General features: G+C 63.2%; 1 protein-coding gene across 1 annotated transcript in view; it reads left to right on the top strand.

Annotated features, from left to right (window-relative positions):
• The window catches only part of RYR3 (ryanodine receptor 3), a 70,495-nt gene that overhangs the window by 52,836 nt on the left and 3,921 nt on the right, over nucleotides 1-13,738 (top strand). Inside the window, 20 exon segments of the mRNA XM_039914006.1 lie at nucleotides 265-401; nucleotides 777-828; nucleotides 1,087-1,140; nucleotides 1,564-1,663; nucleotides 1,785-1,864; nucleotides 3,275-3,351; nucleotides 3,843-3,916; nucleotides 4,613-4,693; nucleotides 4,781-4,869; nucleotides 5,491-5,619; nucleotides 5,986-6,090; nucleotides 6,369-6,450; nucleotides 6,595-7,925; nucleotides 9,385-9,443; nucleotides 9,607-9,823; nucleotides 10,111-10,197; nucleotides 12,198-12,401; nucleotides 12,755-12,885; nucleotides 13,022-13,064; nucleotides 13,277-13,404. Coding sequence (XP_039769940.1) covers nucleotides 265-401; nucleotides 777-828; nucleotides 1,087-1,140; nucleotides 1,564-1,663; nucleotides 1,785-1,864; nucleotides 3,275-3,351; nucleotides 3,843-3,916; nucleotides 4,613-4,693; nucleotides 4,781-4,869; nucleotides 5,491-5,619; nucleotides 5,986-6,090; nucleotides 6,369-6,450; nucleotides 6,595-7,925; nucleotides 9,385-9,443; nucleotides 9,607-9,823; nucleotides 10,111-10,197; nucleotides 12,198-12,401; nucleotides 12,755-12,885; nucleotides 13,022-13,064; nucleotides 13,277-13,404 — 3,260 coding nt within the window.

The raw sequence follows: 13,738 nt of genomic DNA, 5'->3' as shown, positions 1-13,738 counted from the left end.
CGCTCCTCTCCGTGCCTCTCCGTTTGCCTCCCTGCCTCTGCGTTCCCCTGCCCCAGGGGGGGGCGGGGAATGGGTCTGACCCGCGGGCTGGATGCCCCCCGCCCCGCCTGCCCCCATGCCTCTGACCGCCCCCACTCACAGATAGAGCAAGAGCCGAGCATTCTGCCTGATTCGCCCTGGCTTGCACCGCCCAGTCTAGCCTTGCACCGTGTGCGTGCGTACGGACCAGAGGCCCTGACCCCGGCCTGTGACCCCTCTGCCTAGAAGTCCCGCTCCGTGGAGGAGGAAGTGGAGGAGAAGGAGGAGGAGGAAGAGGCGGGGGAGGAGGAGAAGGAGAAGCAGCCTGACCCGCTCCACCAGGTCATCCTCCACTTTAGTCGCAACGCGCTCACGGAGAGGAGGTCAGAGCCCTGGCCCTCCCACCGCCCCCAAGCTTCTCTCCTTCCTCCCCTCCTTCCCCTTCCCTCGCTTCTCCCCACAGAGTAGTCGCCCAGGCTTTGGGGGTAGTGGGGGTGGGGACTCGGTAAGCTCTCGGTTATCTACGGTGTGGATCGTCCCGGGAGACAATCTGCCTTTCCTCTGACCGTTTCCCCTCCGGCCCCGGTGACGTCGGGGGCTACCATCGGGGGTCCCCCATCCCCTGGCCCAGATAGATCCGAGGAACGCGCGCCCCGTGCTGCCTGGCGGTCTGGGGCTATTCGCGGTGCCAGACTCCCCGCTCCCCTCCTCTCCGCTGTTAACGCCAAGATGCGGCCTTCGCTTTCTCCTCTCTGCAGCCGACTGGAGCTCGACCCCCTCTACACCGCCTACGCGGCCATGATGGCCAAGGTGCAGTCCCCGGGGGCCGGTCCCGGGCCCCCCAGTGCTTCCCGGCGGGGCCCGTGGCCGGGCGGCTGGGGGAGGGGCCCGCGGGCGAGGACACCCCTCAGGGAATCGGGGCCCCTGGGTTGTCACGCCAACTCTGTGGGCCGAGCCCTCGAGGCCTCCTCGGGTCTCCGTTTTCCCATCTCTAAAATGGGCCCGTTGGGTCAGGGGCCCGATTGCTAACTGAGCGGTCTCGGCCCTTCCGTTCCCGGCCCGACGCAGAGCTGTCAGTGCGGCGCAGAGGAGGAGGATGAAGAGAAGGAGAAGACGTTCGAGGTGAGCGAGGCTCCCCGCGCCGATTCGAGGGACGGCAAGGGGGATGGCGGTGTTGCCCCTGGACATCCCCCCGCACCCCCCCGACCCATAGACACTTACCATGCGGTGGCATTTTCCTTACCACCAGTTGTGCACGGAGCACTGTCCTAAACGCTCAGGAGAGTCCATCAGAAGCGAAAGACCAGGTGCTGGTCATCAGCTGCCTGGAAGCGTCACGGGAGAGGCCGGTGGACTCGAAGCACCCGGCGGGGGTGGGATCGGGGAGAAGGGCAAGGACACACCTAACAGCAGCGTGAGGGGGTCGGGGAGAGTCAGTGGGGGGTCAGCAGTGAACGGTTGGGCCAGGTGCCCGAGGGCGGGCGTGCGAGGTCTGTACCCGGGCCCCGGCCCTGAGGGGACAGTCGGACGGCCCCTGTCCTGCAGGAGAAGGAGACGGAGAAGCAGCAGACGCTGTCCCAGCAGGCGCGGCTGCACGAGCGGGGCGCGGCCGAGATGGTCCTGCAGATGATCGGCGCCAGCAAAGGTAGCGGCCCAGGGGACCCGGTGGGGCTCCACGGTCCGGGCGGCGGCGGGAGGGCGGGAGGATGGGCCGGGGGCCACGGGTCTGGGCTGATGGCCTGTGCTGTCTTGTCCTGCCCCGGCAGGTGAGATGGGGCCCATGGCCATGGAGACCCTGAAGCTGGGCATCGCCATCCTGAACGGCGGCAATGTCAGGGTGCAGCAGGTGAGGAGTCGGGCTCCCGGAGCTGCGGCTGAGCGGCCGGGGCTGGGCCCTGGGGGCCGAGGGGGTGGGCAGGGGGAGGAGGAAGCCCAACTCTGCTCCCGGGGAGCTGCCAGGCTGAAGGGGGAGAAGAGACTAGGCAGGCCCCTGGCCGGCTGAGTGACCTCGGGCCGGGTGGCGAACCTCTCTGGGCCACGACGGGGCGAGTCATTCCAGGGGCGACGTGTGGGGACGGTGCGGTTGCGCTGAGAACATCGGGCTTTGGATTAAGGAGCACGTGACTTCCGGGCTCTCTAACGTGATGGTTCAACGGGTCACGGTGACCCCCGCGCCAGAGCGTGGGTGAGGGCTCCGGCCGCCGCGTGGCCTAATGGAAAGAACACAGGCCTGGGAGTCAGGGGACCTGGCTTGTAATCCCAACTCTTCCAAGTACCTGCTGAGCGACCTGGAGCAAGTCGCTTAACTTCTCTGTGCCTCAGTTCCCACATCTGCAAAATGGGGATTCAATCCCTGTTCTCCCCCTTACTTGGACTGTGATGACAACAATAATAATGTTGGTATTTGTTAAGCGCTTACTATGTGCCGAGCACTGTTCTAAGCGCTGGGGTAGATGCAAGGTAATCAGGTTGTCCCATGTGAGGCTCACTGTCTTCATCCCCTTTTTAGAGATGAGGTAACTGAGGCCTAGAGAAGCTAAGTGACTGCCCAAAGTCTCACAGCTGACAGTTGGCAGAGCCGGGATTAGAACCCATGACCTCTGACTCCTAAGCCTGTGCTTTTTCCACCGAGCCACGTTGCTTCTCTAAATAATAATTTTGGTACTTGTTAAGCACTTACTATATGCCAAGCACTGCTCTAAGCGCTGGGGAGGATACAAGGTGATCGGGTTGTCCCACGTGGGGCCCACAGTCTTCATCCCCATGTTACGGATGAGGTAATTGAGGCGCAGAGAAGTTAAGTGACTTGCCCAAAGTCACACAGCTAAGTGGCAGAGACGGAATTCGAACCCACGGCCTCTGACTCCCAAGCCCGTGCTCTTTCCACTGAGCCACGCTGCTGAGGGACCTGCTGAGCTAGTATCTACCCCAGCACTTAGTCCAGTGCTTGGCACGTAGTAAGCGCCCGACAGATACCACAATTATCATTATCGTTATTACGGTATCGAAGTCGGTGCCAGCCGCCCTGTGGGCGGTGAGGGGGACCCTGTCAGTGACGGAAGCTGGGGCGGCCCAGGGTGGGTCATCCTCTGGCCCGTGCCACTGCCCCGTCTGTCCGGCTGAGTAGGCCGGTGGCCGGTCAGGGCACCCCGGGATGGGGCGGGGAGGGGGCGGTGGCGGGGCCGGACCCCGGGGACTCACCCGTGTCCAGCGTCTCTCCTGTGTTTCTCTCTCCCTCGCCCGTTGGCCCTTCCAGAAGATGCTGGCCTACCTGAAGGAGAAGCAGGACGCCGGCTTCTTCCAGAGCCTCTCGGGCCTCATGCAATCATGCAGGTAGCCCCCGGGGCCCGACGGGGCCGGCGGGAATGGAGACGTGGCCGGGGGGCCCCGGCGGGGAGGGGGGAGGCGGGGATGGCTCCGGGGGTCCTGTGATCGCGTCCACTGGCAAGCTGAGGCGGGCCTCCCCGGGGCCTGGCCTCCTGCCGCCAACACCGAGGTTATTCCATTAGCCTGTTGCACCCACGGCCTGACTTCCGTGGGTCGCCGTCTGGTTTCTTTTAGCCCTAGGCCCCCTGGCCTGTGGAAAATCAAACGATGGTATTTATTGAGCGCTTAGTCTGTCCACACCCTCGGGGGGGGGGCTCCTCCCTCCGCCCCCTTCTGGCACAGACCTGTGGCAACCCTGCACCCCCCCCCAACCCCGTGGGGACTCCCTGCATAAATATCCCCGCCCGCTAGTGCCGGGGGGCTGCCAGTGTCATCATGTGAGAGGGGTGGGACCCACCACCCTCTTCTGTGCCCCCTCCCACTCTCTGCCCCTGCAGCGTGCTGGACCTGAACGCATTTGAGCGGCAGAACAAGGCGCAGGGTCTGGGCATGGTGACGGAAGAGGGGACCCGTGAGTAGGAGCCGTCGTCCTCCCACCCCGCCTCCCATCTGCCCCCGTCCCGCTCGAATGAGCGCCTTGATTTGCTCCTGGTTCCAGACCACCCTCCCCGCCCCCCCGGATCCGATCCCAGCCTGTGGCCGGCCGCTCTCCGACCACCCCTAACCTCGGTCCTCCCCACAAGTGCACGCCTCTCCCCGGCCGCCGACTGCCCCCTCACCGTGTACCCCTCACCTAACCCCCAGCACCCCCTAACCTGCGGTCCCGTTATTTCTCTGCCCCAGTCATCATTCGGGAGCAGGGTAGGTGTGGACACTCCGATCCTCCTTAATGCTGCTCTCCAGTGCCCCCAACTCAAAGCGGGCAGGGAACCAGAGGAGTGGGTGGGGTGGGGGGAGGCTCAAGGCCAGAAGGGATCAGTCAGGTGCGTAATCAGCGAAAGGGTTTTGGAGCAGGAGATCCGGTGCTGCCCCGCCCCCTCCTCCCATCCCCGCCAACCCCGTGCCGCCTCCCCACCTGTGCCGCTCACCCTCAGCATGGCGCGACCTGGCTTTGGCTGGACCCTGTGCCTCCAGCTCCTCTCCCGGCCGCTCAGATCGGACCGGTGCTGTCGAGTGCACCCCTTCTCGTGCGGGTGCCCCTGGAGCCCCAGGACTCCGGGGGGGCGTGTCCAGCGGGGGGCTCTGCTCACGGTGCCCTGTCTCTCAGGGGAGAAAGTGCTGCAGAATGACGAGTTCACCCGCGGCCTCTTCCGCTTTCTGCAGCTTCTCTGCGAGGGCCACAACAGCGGTCAGTTTGTCCGGCGGGGACTGGGGCGGGGCAGGACCCAAGGGCAGGCCGGACTCCCACACTGACCCAGGCCCGGCCTGATTTCAGACTTCCAGAACTTCCTCCGCACTCAGACGGGAAACTCCACGACGGTGAACATCATCACCAGCACCGTGGACTACCTTCTGCGCCTGCAGGTGGTCCTCGCGGAGAGTTGGGGGGCGGTCTGACCGGGTTCAGGGGACACCAGAGACATCGCTGGAGGGAGGTGGGGCGGAGGGGGGGGTCCAGCGAGGGGGCTGAGGTGGGGGGGCGTCAAAGGAAATTGGTGAGGGGTGAGAGGTTTACATCCCCGAGCGACGAGTCTCTGGGGCCTCGCGGCGAATGGCCTGGCCGGCCCGAGTCTCTGGCTCCAACTGGGGCACCGGGACCCCGGAAGGAACCGGGTGCTGGCCGCCCTCCCGGACCCCTGTCCTCATGGTTAGGGTTGGGCCATCTCCCCTCTCCATCCCTGGCTCACCCCGGCTACGCAGCGCGGACTCCCATCTGGGGCTCCATCCTGGCCCTTTAAAGGCCTCCTGTTGGGGTCTGGAAGGAAAAGCGAAGGCCTTTACAACAGCGGGTGATCTCTTTGATGCTTCTGGCCATTCTGAGGAGCATTTCCCCATGGGGCTGAGGGTCCCAGTCTGGCTGGACTCTATCCCCACCAGCCACGATGGGGGAGTCCCGGAGCTTCTCCCCACCTGGAGCAGCACCAGACCCCGGCCCCCAGGGGACCCTTGGCCAGAGCCAGAGACCTCGTGGCCTTTCGCCTCCAGGAGTCCATCAGCGACTTCTACTGGTTCTATTCCGGGAGAGACATCATAGACGAGGCCGGGCAGAGCAACTTCTCCAAGGCCCTGGCTGTGGCCAAGCAGATCTTCAACTCGCTGACCGAGTACATCCAGGTGTGCAGATGACCGTCGCTTCCCTTGGCCACTGGCGGTCGCGGGGCTGGCCGTGGGGGTGGGGCATTGGCCGGCCATCACTGCCCTCGTGGAAGCAGCAGGGGGGAAACTTTCTGTCCCCTGTTGATAAGAACTGGCCGAAAGGGATCCCATCTGTCCGGAACAGGTTGGGGTCACTTAGCCCGGGACAAGGAAATAGGCTGATTGACCTCTGAACGTCCGTTTCTTCCCATGTGTGGGATCGGGGGCCCTTGGGCCGGGGGGAGTGATGGAAGCAGAGATCGGGCGGTCCGGGTGGGGGGGGCCAGAGCCTGAGTGAGGCTAGGCCGGCCAACGAGGAACGGCTGCCGCCGACTTTGCCCGCAGGGCCCGTGTGTGGGCAACCAGCAGAGCCTGGCGCACAGCCGGCTGTGGGATGCTGTGGTCGGCTTCCTCCATGTCTTCGCTAACATGCAGATGAAACTGTCCCAGGTAGCGGCCGGCCCAGTCCTGTGGCAGGGTGGGGACTCTGGAGACCCTGACCCTGCTCCGCCTCGGGGAGACCCTCCCCTGACCCCGGCCCCCCGATGGGGGATTCGCTGCCACCCTGGGGATTCGGAGAGGCGGGGACCAGCCCCGAGTCAGTCTCTCGGGGGCAGAATTGGGGCCGGGGGCAGGGGGCACCCACGGGAGTCACTTCTTTGGGGGTACCCCCGTCTGTGGGCCAGCGGGTACCCCCGGGTCGTTCTCCATGCCTTTCCCACCTGCAGGACTCCAGCCAGATCGGGCTGCTGAAGGAGCTGCTGGACCTACTGCAGGACATGGTGGTGATGCTACTGTCCCTGCTGGAAGGTGGGTGGGCCCCTCCCGTCCATCCTTCCCTCCCCTGCACCCGTCAGCCTTGCGGCGCGGGCGTCGAGGGTGGGGTTAGGAGGTTTCCTCCCCAGGGCAGCCCGTGGCCACGTCCCACTCAGCAGGCGGCGCGTGTGCATCCAGGCAACGTCGTGAACGGGACCATCGGCAAGCAGATGGTGGATACTCTCGTGGAGTCGTCTGCCAACGTGGAAATGATCCTCAAGTTCTTCGACATGTTCCTGAAGCTTAAAGAGCTGACCGGCTCGGATGCCTTCCGTGAGCTGGACCGGGACGGCCGGGGCGTCTTGTCTAGAAAGGAGTTCCAGAAGGCCATGGAGGGCCAGAAGCAGTACACGCCAGCCGAGATGGCCTTCCTGCTCTCCTGCACCGAGGCCGACGCCGACACCGCCTTCAACTACGTGGACTTCGTCGAGCGCTTCCACGGGCCGGCCAGGAACATCGGCTTCAACGTGGCCGTGCTGCTGACCAACCTCTCGGAACACATGCCCGGCGACCCCCGGCTCCGGAGCTTGCTGGGCCCGGCCAGCCGCGTGCTGAGCTACTTCGAGCCCCACCTGGGCCGCATCGAGATCATGGGCGGCGCCAAGCGCATCGAGCGGGTCTACTTCGAGATCGGCGAGTCGAGCCGGACCCAGTGGGAGAAGCCGCAGGTCAAGGAGTCGAAGCGCCAGTTCATCTTCGACGTGGTCAACGAGGGTGGCGAGGCGGAGAAGATGGAGCTGTTCGTCAGCTTCTGCGAGGACACCATCTTCGAGATGCAGCTGGCCGCGCAGATCTCCGAGTCCAGCGTCCCCGACCGGCCAGACGGGGCGGGGCCGGGGGAGCGGGCCGAGGCCGGGGGCGCCGGGCCGGCCCCGGGGAGGGCGGCGGCGGAGGAGGGCGGGGAGGCGGGGTCGGTGGCGGCCGGGGCGGCGGCGGCGGCCGAGGGGGAAGGGTGGCCCCCGGCCCCGCCTTCGGGGGCTCGCGCGGCGGCCCGGTGGGGTGCCGAGACCCTGCGGACCCTGCGGTGGCACTGGCGGAGGTTGACGAGGCCGGCGGGGCGGGGGCCGGGGCTGCGGCTGGCCGGGGCGCTCCCGGCCGGGCTGCTGCGGCTGGCCGGGGGCCTGCTGGGTGGCCTGGGCCGGGCGCTCTGGGCCGCCGTCTTCGGGGGCGGGCTGGTAGAGGGGGCCAAGAGTATCGAGGTCACCAAGATCCTGGGGGACATGCCCGACCCCACCCAGTTCGGCATCCACCTGGATGACGCCGGGGTGGGGGCCGGGCTGGGTGGGGAGGTGGACGGGGATGGGGGCGAGGCGGCGGACATCCTGAGCGACCTGTTCGGGCTCCCCACCGGGGAGGGAGGCGGCGGCCAGCCCGGACTGGACCCCGGGCTCGGGGACCTGGCCGAGACGGCCTGCGGCGAGGGCGGACCCCCGACCCTGGAGAGCGCCGTGCGGAGGAGGAGGGCTCAGGTGAGCTGGGCCAAGGCCCTCGGCGTCCACGGCCCGCCCCCGGACCCCCCCTCCAGGCAGTCGCGCTCAGACCCTCTGGGCTGCTTGGCCGGGAGTGGGGGAGGTAACTGAAAGTGGGGAACTTCTGGGGAGCCTCTACCCCTCAACCAGCTCAACCGAACAGCTGGGTACAGCCGGCTCTGGCCGGAAGGGGAGAACGTAGGGGATCACGGTCAGGGCTTGGACCAAGCTATCCCTGGGGGCAGCACTAGAACTTATTTTATTATTTTATTTTATTATTTTCTTTTGGTAATGAGGTGTACATCCCCTCGATTCTGTTTATTGTTATTGTTTTGGTCTGTCTCCCCCGATTAGACTGTAAACCCGTCTGTCTGTTGCCAAATTGTACATTCCAAGCACTTAGTACAGTGCTCTGCACCTAGTAACCGCTCAGTAAATATTATTGAATGAATGAACGGAGCACTTGTGGAGTCCAGCTGAAGCTCGGGGCACATACTTGCCCATAGAGAGCTGTCACTCTAACCGGAGAGGCAGACATGGAAACGTTTACAAAACCGATCTACCCTGATAATTATGTGCTGTGCGACTAGGGCCAGGTCACTCAACCTCCCTGGGCCTCCTGGTATTTATCGAGCACTTACGCTGTTAAGAGCACTGTAATAAGCACTAGAGAAAGTACACTGCATTAGAATTGGTAGGCATGAACCCTGCCCACAGTTCACGAGGGCCCTGCCCTGCTTACGGTCTACAGGGAGAGACAGACATTAAAATGAATTACGGATAGAGGAAATGGTAGAGTATCAAGACATTTACAAAAGTGCTGTGGGACTGGGGGGAGCAGTAAAGTGATTTAAGGGGCACACACCCAAGAGTTTAGGAGATACAGAAGCGGGAGGGAGGAGGGAAAATACGGGCTCAGTCAGGGAAGGCCTCTGGGAGATGTGATTTTTAGGAAGGCTTTGAGGAGCGGTGGACTGTCGGATAGGAAGGGAAGGGAGTTCCAGGCCTGAGAGAGGATGCGGGCGAGGGGTCAGTGGCGAGATAGATGAGATCGAGTAACTTGGTGTTAGAGGAGCGAAGTGTGTGGATTGGGTTGTAGTGAGATGTCAGTGAGGTAAGGTCGGTGTGAGAAAGCTGACCGAAGGCCTTAAAGCTCATGGTAAGAAGTCTGTTTGATGCCGAGGTGGCTAGATGCCAGTGGAAGTTCGTGAGAAGTGGGGAGATGTGGACCGAGCGGTTTTTCAGAAACACGATCCGGGCAGCAGAATGAAATAAGGACCGGAGAGGGAATAGGAGGCAGGGAGGACAGGGAGGAGGTGGGGGCCTGTGCTGGCAACTGCCTCCCCCTGCCAACTGCCTCCCTGGGGGACGGGAATATGGAGGAGGCCGGGAGCGCCTGGGTTGGCCCGTCTATCTCGCCCTCCGCAAAAAGGGAGCTCTGTCACCGTTCACTGTGCAGGTGGCGGAAATGGCAAAGGAGAGCGAGGCTGGAGGCACGGAAGAATCCGAGAAGGCGGAGTAAGTCTCTGGGGCGGAGGACTCGGGCAGCGGGGACGAGCTGGGTGCGGGGAGGTGAGGAGGGGTGGACCGCCTGCAGGAGGATGGGTGAGCCTGGCTGGAGCAGAACTCGGGCAGCGGTGGTAGAGTGAGATGACTGGTGAAAATGGTGTCTCCCAATCAGCAGGGAAGACCAGGAGAAGCAGGATGAGGCCAAGGAGGAGGAGGAGGAAGAGGAGGAAGAGGAGGAAGAGGAAGAGGAGCAGGAGCCCCCTACCCAGCAGGCGGCCGGAGGGGAAACCAGGAAGAAGAAGCGTCCACGCGGACAGAAGGTGGAGAAGCCCGAAGCTTTCACGGCCAACTTCTTCAAGGGCCTGGAGATCTACCAGACAAAAATACTGGTGAGGGGCACCCTGGGTCAGGACTCCCCGTGGGCTGCCCCCACCCTAGACCATTTCTCCCCCTTAGAGCCCCCCTCCCCCACCACAGGCTTAGCACTCCGCCTGGGCCACTCCCATCCTCGTTCCCGGGACCCACCAAGACCCCGTCCTCAGCCCCCTGAGCTCCTGTTGGGCTACCTGGGGTGGCCCGGTTCGCCGCAGGGAGAACTGGCCTCGGGCCGGCGGGGGGAGTCTCTGCTGAGGCTACACCCCTCCACTTCACTCCTCTCTCCGTCTCCCTCTGCCAGCACTACCTGGCCAGGAACTTCTACAATCTGCGCTTCCTTGCCCTGTTTGTGGCCTTCGCCATCAACTTCATCCTGCTCTTCTACAAGGTGAGGGACAAGACGGGGGCACCCCGAGGGCTCCCCACCAATCCCAGGGCAGCGAGGGGTGGGCCCGGGCTTGGGATCCGCCTTGGGAGGGGCCGGGGGACGGGGAGGAAGGGCCCTGGCTCCCAGCGCCATCAGCCCCTTCTGTCATTCATCGGTGTGTGACTTTGTGCGTGCGCACTCATGAACATCAGTTACTCGATACAGTCTATCAGTCAACTTTTCGAGTGCTTACTGTGAGCAGAGCACTCTGTAAGGGCTAGGGAAAGTATAATACAATAGAGTTGGTAGATACTACCTACCCCTGGCATCAAGAAGCTTCCATTCTGTAAAACAAATAAACAGGAAGGGGCCATGGCAGAGAGCAAAGATACGTACGTAAATGCGGTGGGGCTGAGGTTGGGGTGAACATCAAGTGCTAAAAGGATATAGATATGAGCGCATAGGTGATGCAGGAGGGCGACTGGGGAAATAAATGAAGATACAATTTTAAGATAGCATTCGTCGAATGTCTACCTTGTGCCCCACACTGTAATGAGTGCTTGGGAGGGTACAGTAGAGTCGGTAGATAGGATCCCTACCCCCAGTGAAATTACCATCAAACATGGGAGAATGACAAGAATTAATTTACGGGCGGGAGGAAAAGGGGCCTGGAAAGATGGACGCGTGGATGAATAGGTGCTTAAGTGGTGGAGTGTGTAAGTCGACATTTCCTAAAGGGCTTCGGGTGGTCCTGAGGGTGTAGTGCTGAGGGGCTAGCTGGGAGGATGTGAACTAGGGAGGAAAAAAAATAGGATCGGGGAAGGTCTCCTGGAGGAGATGGGATTTCAGAGAAGCCCCTCGAAGATGGGGAGATCAGTGGTCTGGCAGATTCGAAGGGGGAGGGAGTTCCAGGAAGGAAGAAGACTGCGAGTCAGGGGTCAGAAGCAGAAGAATTGAGGCGAGCCACAGTGAGTCGGTGAGCTTGGGGGGCACGAAGAGTGTGAGCCGGGTGAGGTGGGAGAAGAGAGTGGATAGGGAGAGGTAGAGAGCTGATGACGTGCAACAATGGGAGGTTTTGAAGGAGTGGGGAGCCGGTGCCGAATTTAGTTTGAGAAAGTGCCCCAGGCAGAGGAGTCAAGTATGGACCGGAGAGGCAGGGAGGCCAGTAGGGGCTGATGTCAGACAAGCCGGGATTTGACCAGCACCTGGACCCTTGTGGGGGGTCATTTGGATGGAGAGGAGGGAGAGGAGAAGATGGGAAATGTTAGGGAAATCCAAGAAGTCTTGCATGTGGTAATCGAGAGTGGGGCGGGAGCGAAGGATGAGGCCGAGGTTACAGACTCCAAGGACCGGTGGATCGTCACCTGGGATAGGAAAGGTAGGTGAGGGAAGAGGATTTGGGAGAGAAGATGAGGAGTCCGGTTTAGGAGAGGCCGGCAAGAGGGCTCCCAGAGAGGTAGGAGAACCAGGAGACGGTAAGGTCAGCGATGCCCGGGTTTGATAGTATTAAGGGGAGGGTCCACACCATCAAAAGCCGTCGAGAGCTCGAGGATTAAGGTGGGGTAGAGACTGTTCGATTCAGCAAGGTCATCGGTGGCTTGAGAGAATCGTCTCCATGGAGCGAAGGGGCCAGAGAGCAGGAGGAAGAAGGAATTGTTAGAGGAGGGGCGGAGGCAGTGGGTGTATTCGGCCGTTTGCCGGGCTGTGGACAGGAAGGAGTCGGGAAAGACGGGTGGCAACTGGATGGTGCTGGCAAATCCAGAGGTCTTTTCAGTACGGAGGAGATGCGGACAGGGGAAGGCAGAGGGGAAGGAACCTCCGAGAACTGAGGGGAAGATGGCTGCCAGGGAGGGGGCCGACTGGGAGGAAGAGTATCTGACAGCGTCGTGGACTCCGGAGGTTTTTATCGGGTGCAGGGGGCCCGGCCGGGCTGGATGCCGACGGGCCGAGTGCAGAAGTTGGAGCCGGGGTCCCCGTCGGTGTGTGACGGGGTGTGCTGGGGCATGTGGGGCTGTGGGCAGGTGACGGAGGCGCCCTCGGCGGAGGCGGGAGCGGCCCTGTGGCACTCCTTCGAGGAGGAGGAGGAGGAGGAAGAGGAGGAGGACGGGGTGGTATTCTTCGTGCTGCAGGAGAGCACCGGCTACATGGCGCCGACCCTGCGCTTCCTGGCTGCCGTCCACACGCTCATCTCCTTCGTCTGCGTCATTGGCTACTACTGCCTGAAGGTCAGCGGCCTGCCCCTCCCGCTCCCAGGCCCCTCACCTCCCGCCCCGGTCCGCCTGCCACCTCACTCCAAAATGGTGGGGTGGGAAACGAAGACCCCAGGCAAGCCAGGAGCTGGCCACGGGGCACACGCGCTGCTGGGGACGGGTCATCCTCTGCCTCGGTTTCCCCAAATGGCCCGCAGCTGGAGAGGGTGGTGCTGGTTCAGAGAGGACCCTGCATTAAGATCAGTGCCCCGGCATTCAGTTCAGTGCCTGGCATGTAGTAAGAGCTTAACAAATAGCATAAAAAAAAAAGATCGGGGCGAGGACGGAGCCCAAGGGGAGACACCTCCCGGCCGCCACCTCTCCCCCAGGTCCCACTGGTGGTGTTCAAGAGGGAGAAAGAGGTGGCCCGCAAGCTGGAGTTCGACGGCCTGTACATCACCGACCAGCCTTCCGAGGATGACATCAAAGGCCAGTGGGACCGGCTGGTCATCAACACGCCGTGAGTGCTGGCTCCCGCAGCCTCCCCCAGACTGCTGTCCCCAGCCAGAGCCCCCCAACCCTGGCCCGAGATGACCTCTGAACCGTCTGCTCCTCCATTCCCCCCAGCTGTGACTTATTCTCTGTCTCTCCCCCAGGTCTTTCCCGAACAAATACTGGGATAAGTTTGTCAAGCGGAAGGTGGGTGGGGTCCGTGGGATGCCGGGTGGGGAGGTGGGTGGAATCTCTGGCTCCCAGCCTTTCTTGCTCAGGGAGACCCTGAGGTCGGGAGACGGTCACTTCTGCCTCCCTCTCTCCCAACTTTTTCCTTGCCAGCTGGGGTTGGGGGGATCACTGGTCGGGGGATGGGGAAAGGGGAGAAAGCTGAGGCCGCCCCCCGACCCTATTCTCAGGTAATTAACAAGTTTGGGGACCTGTACGGAGCCGTGCGCATCGCCGATCTCCTGGGCTTGGACAGGAACTCTCTGGACTTCAGCCCGGCCAGCCAGACGCAGCCCGAGGCGGCCTCCCTGGGGTCCTGGTAGGTAGCCTTCCCCCCGCCCTCCAAAAGCGGAGGCGGGACGGCTCCCGCCTGTCCGGGCTGTGTGGAAGGCAGGGGTGGGAGCTGGGAGGAGTAGGGCGGTCCACACCCCAGGTGGCAGCTGGGGGTCAGCGGCCGGGGAGCAGGTCAGTCACCGCGTTCCTCCCGGGGCCTGGGCTGGCAGCTGCCCCCCACATCCCTTGCCTACCCTGCCGGGCCTCCGTCCTCCACGGATTGTGGTCGGGGGCTTGGGGGAGGCTCTCGGCTCCCGGGACGGGGCCACCGGGGCCCGTCCCCAACCGCGCTGACCCGGGGAGCGGCCGGGCATCCCCAG

The sequence above is a fragment of the Ornithorhynchus anatinus genome, chromosome 13 (assembly GCF_004115215.2).
Source record: "Ornithorhynchus anatinus isolate Pmale09 chromosome 13, mOrnAna1.pri.v4, whole genome shotgun sequence".
NCBI lineage: Eukaryota > Metazoa > Chordata > Mammalia > Monotremata > Ornithorhynchidae > Ornithorhynchus > Ornithorhynchus anatinus.
The sequence above is the reverse complement of the archived record's forward strand: the minus strand, read 5'-3'. Positions and strand labels throughout refer to the sequence as shown.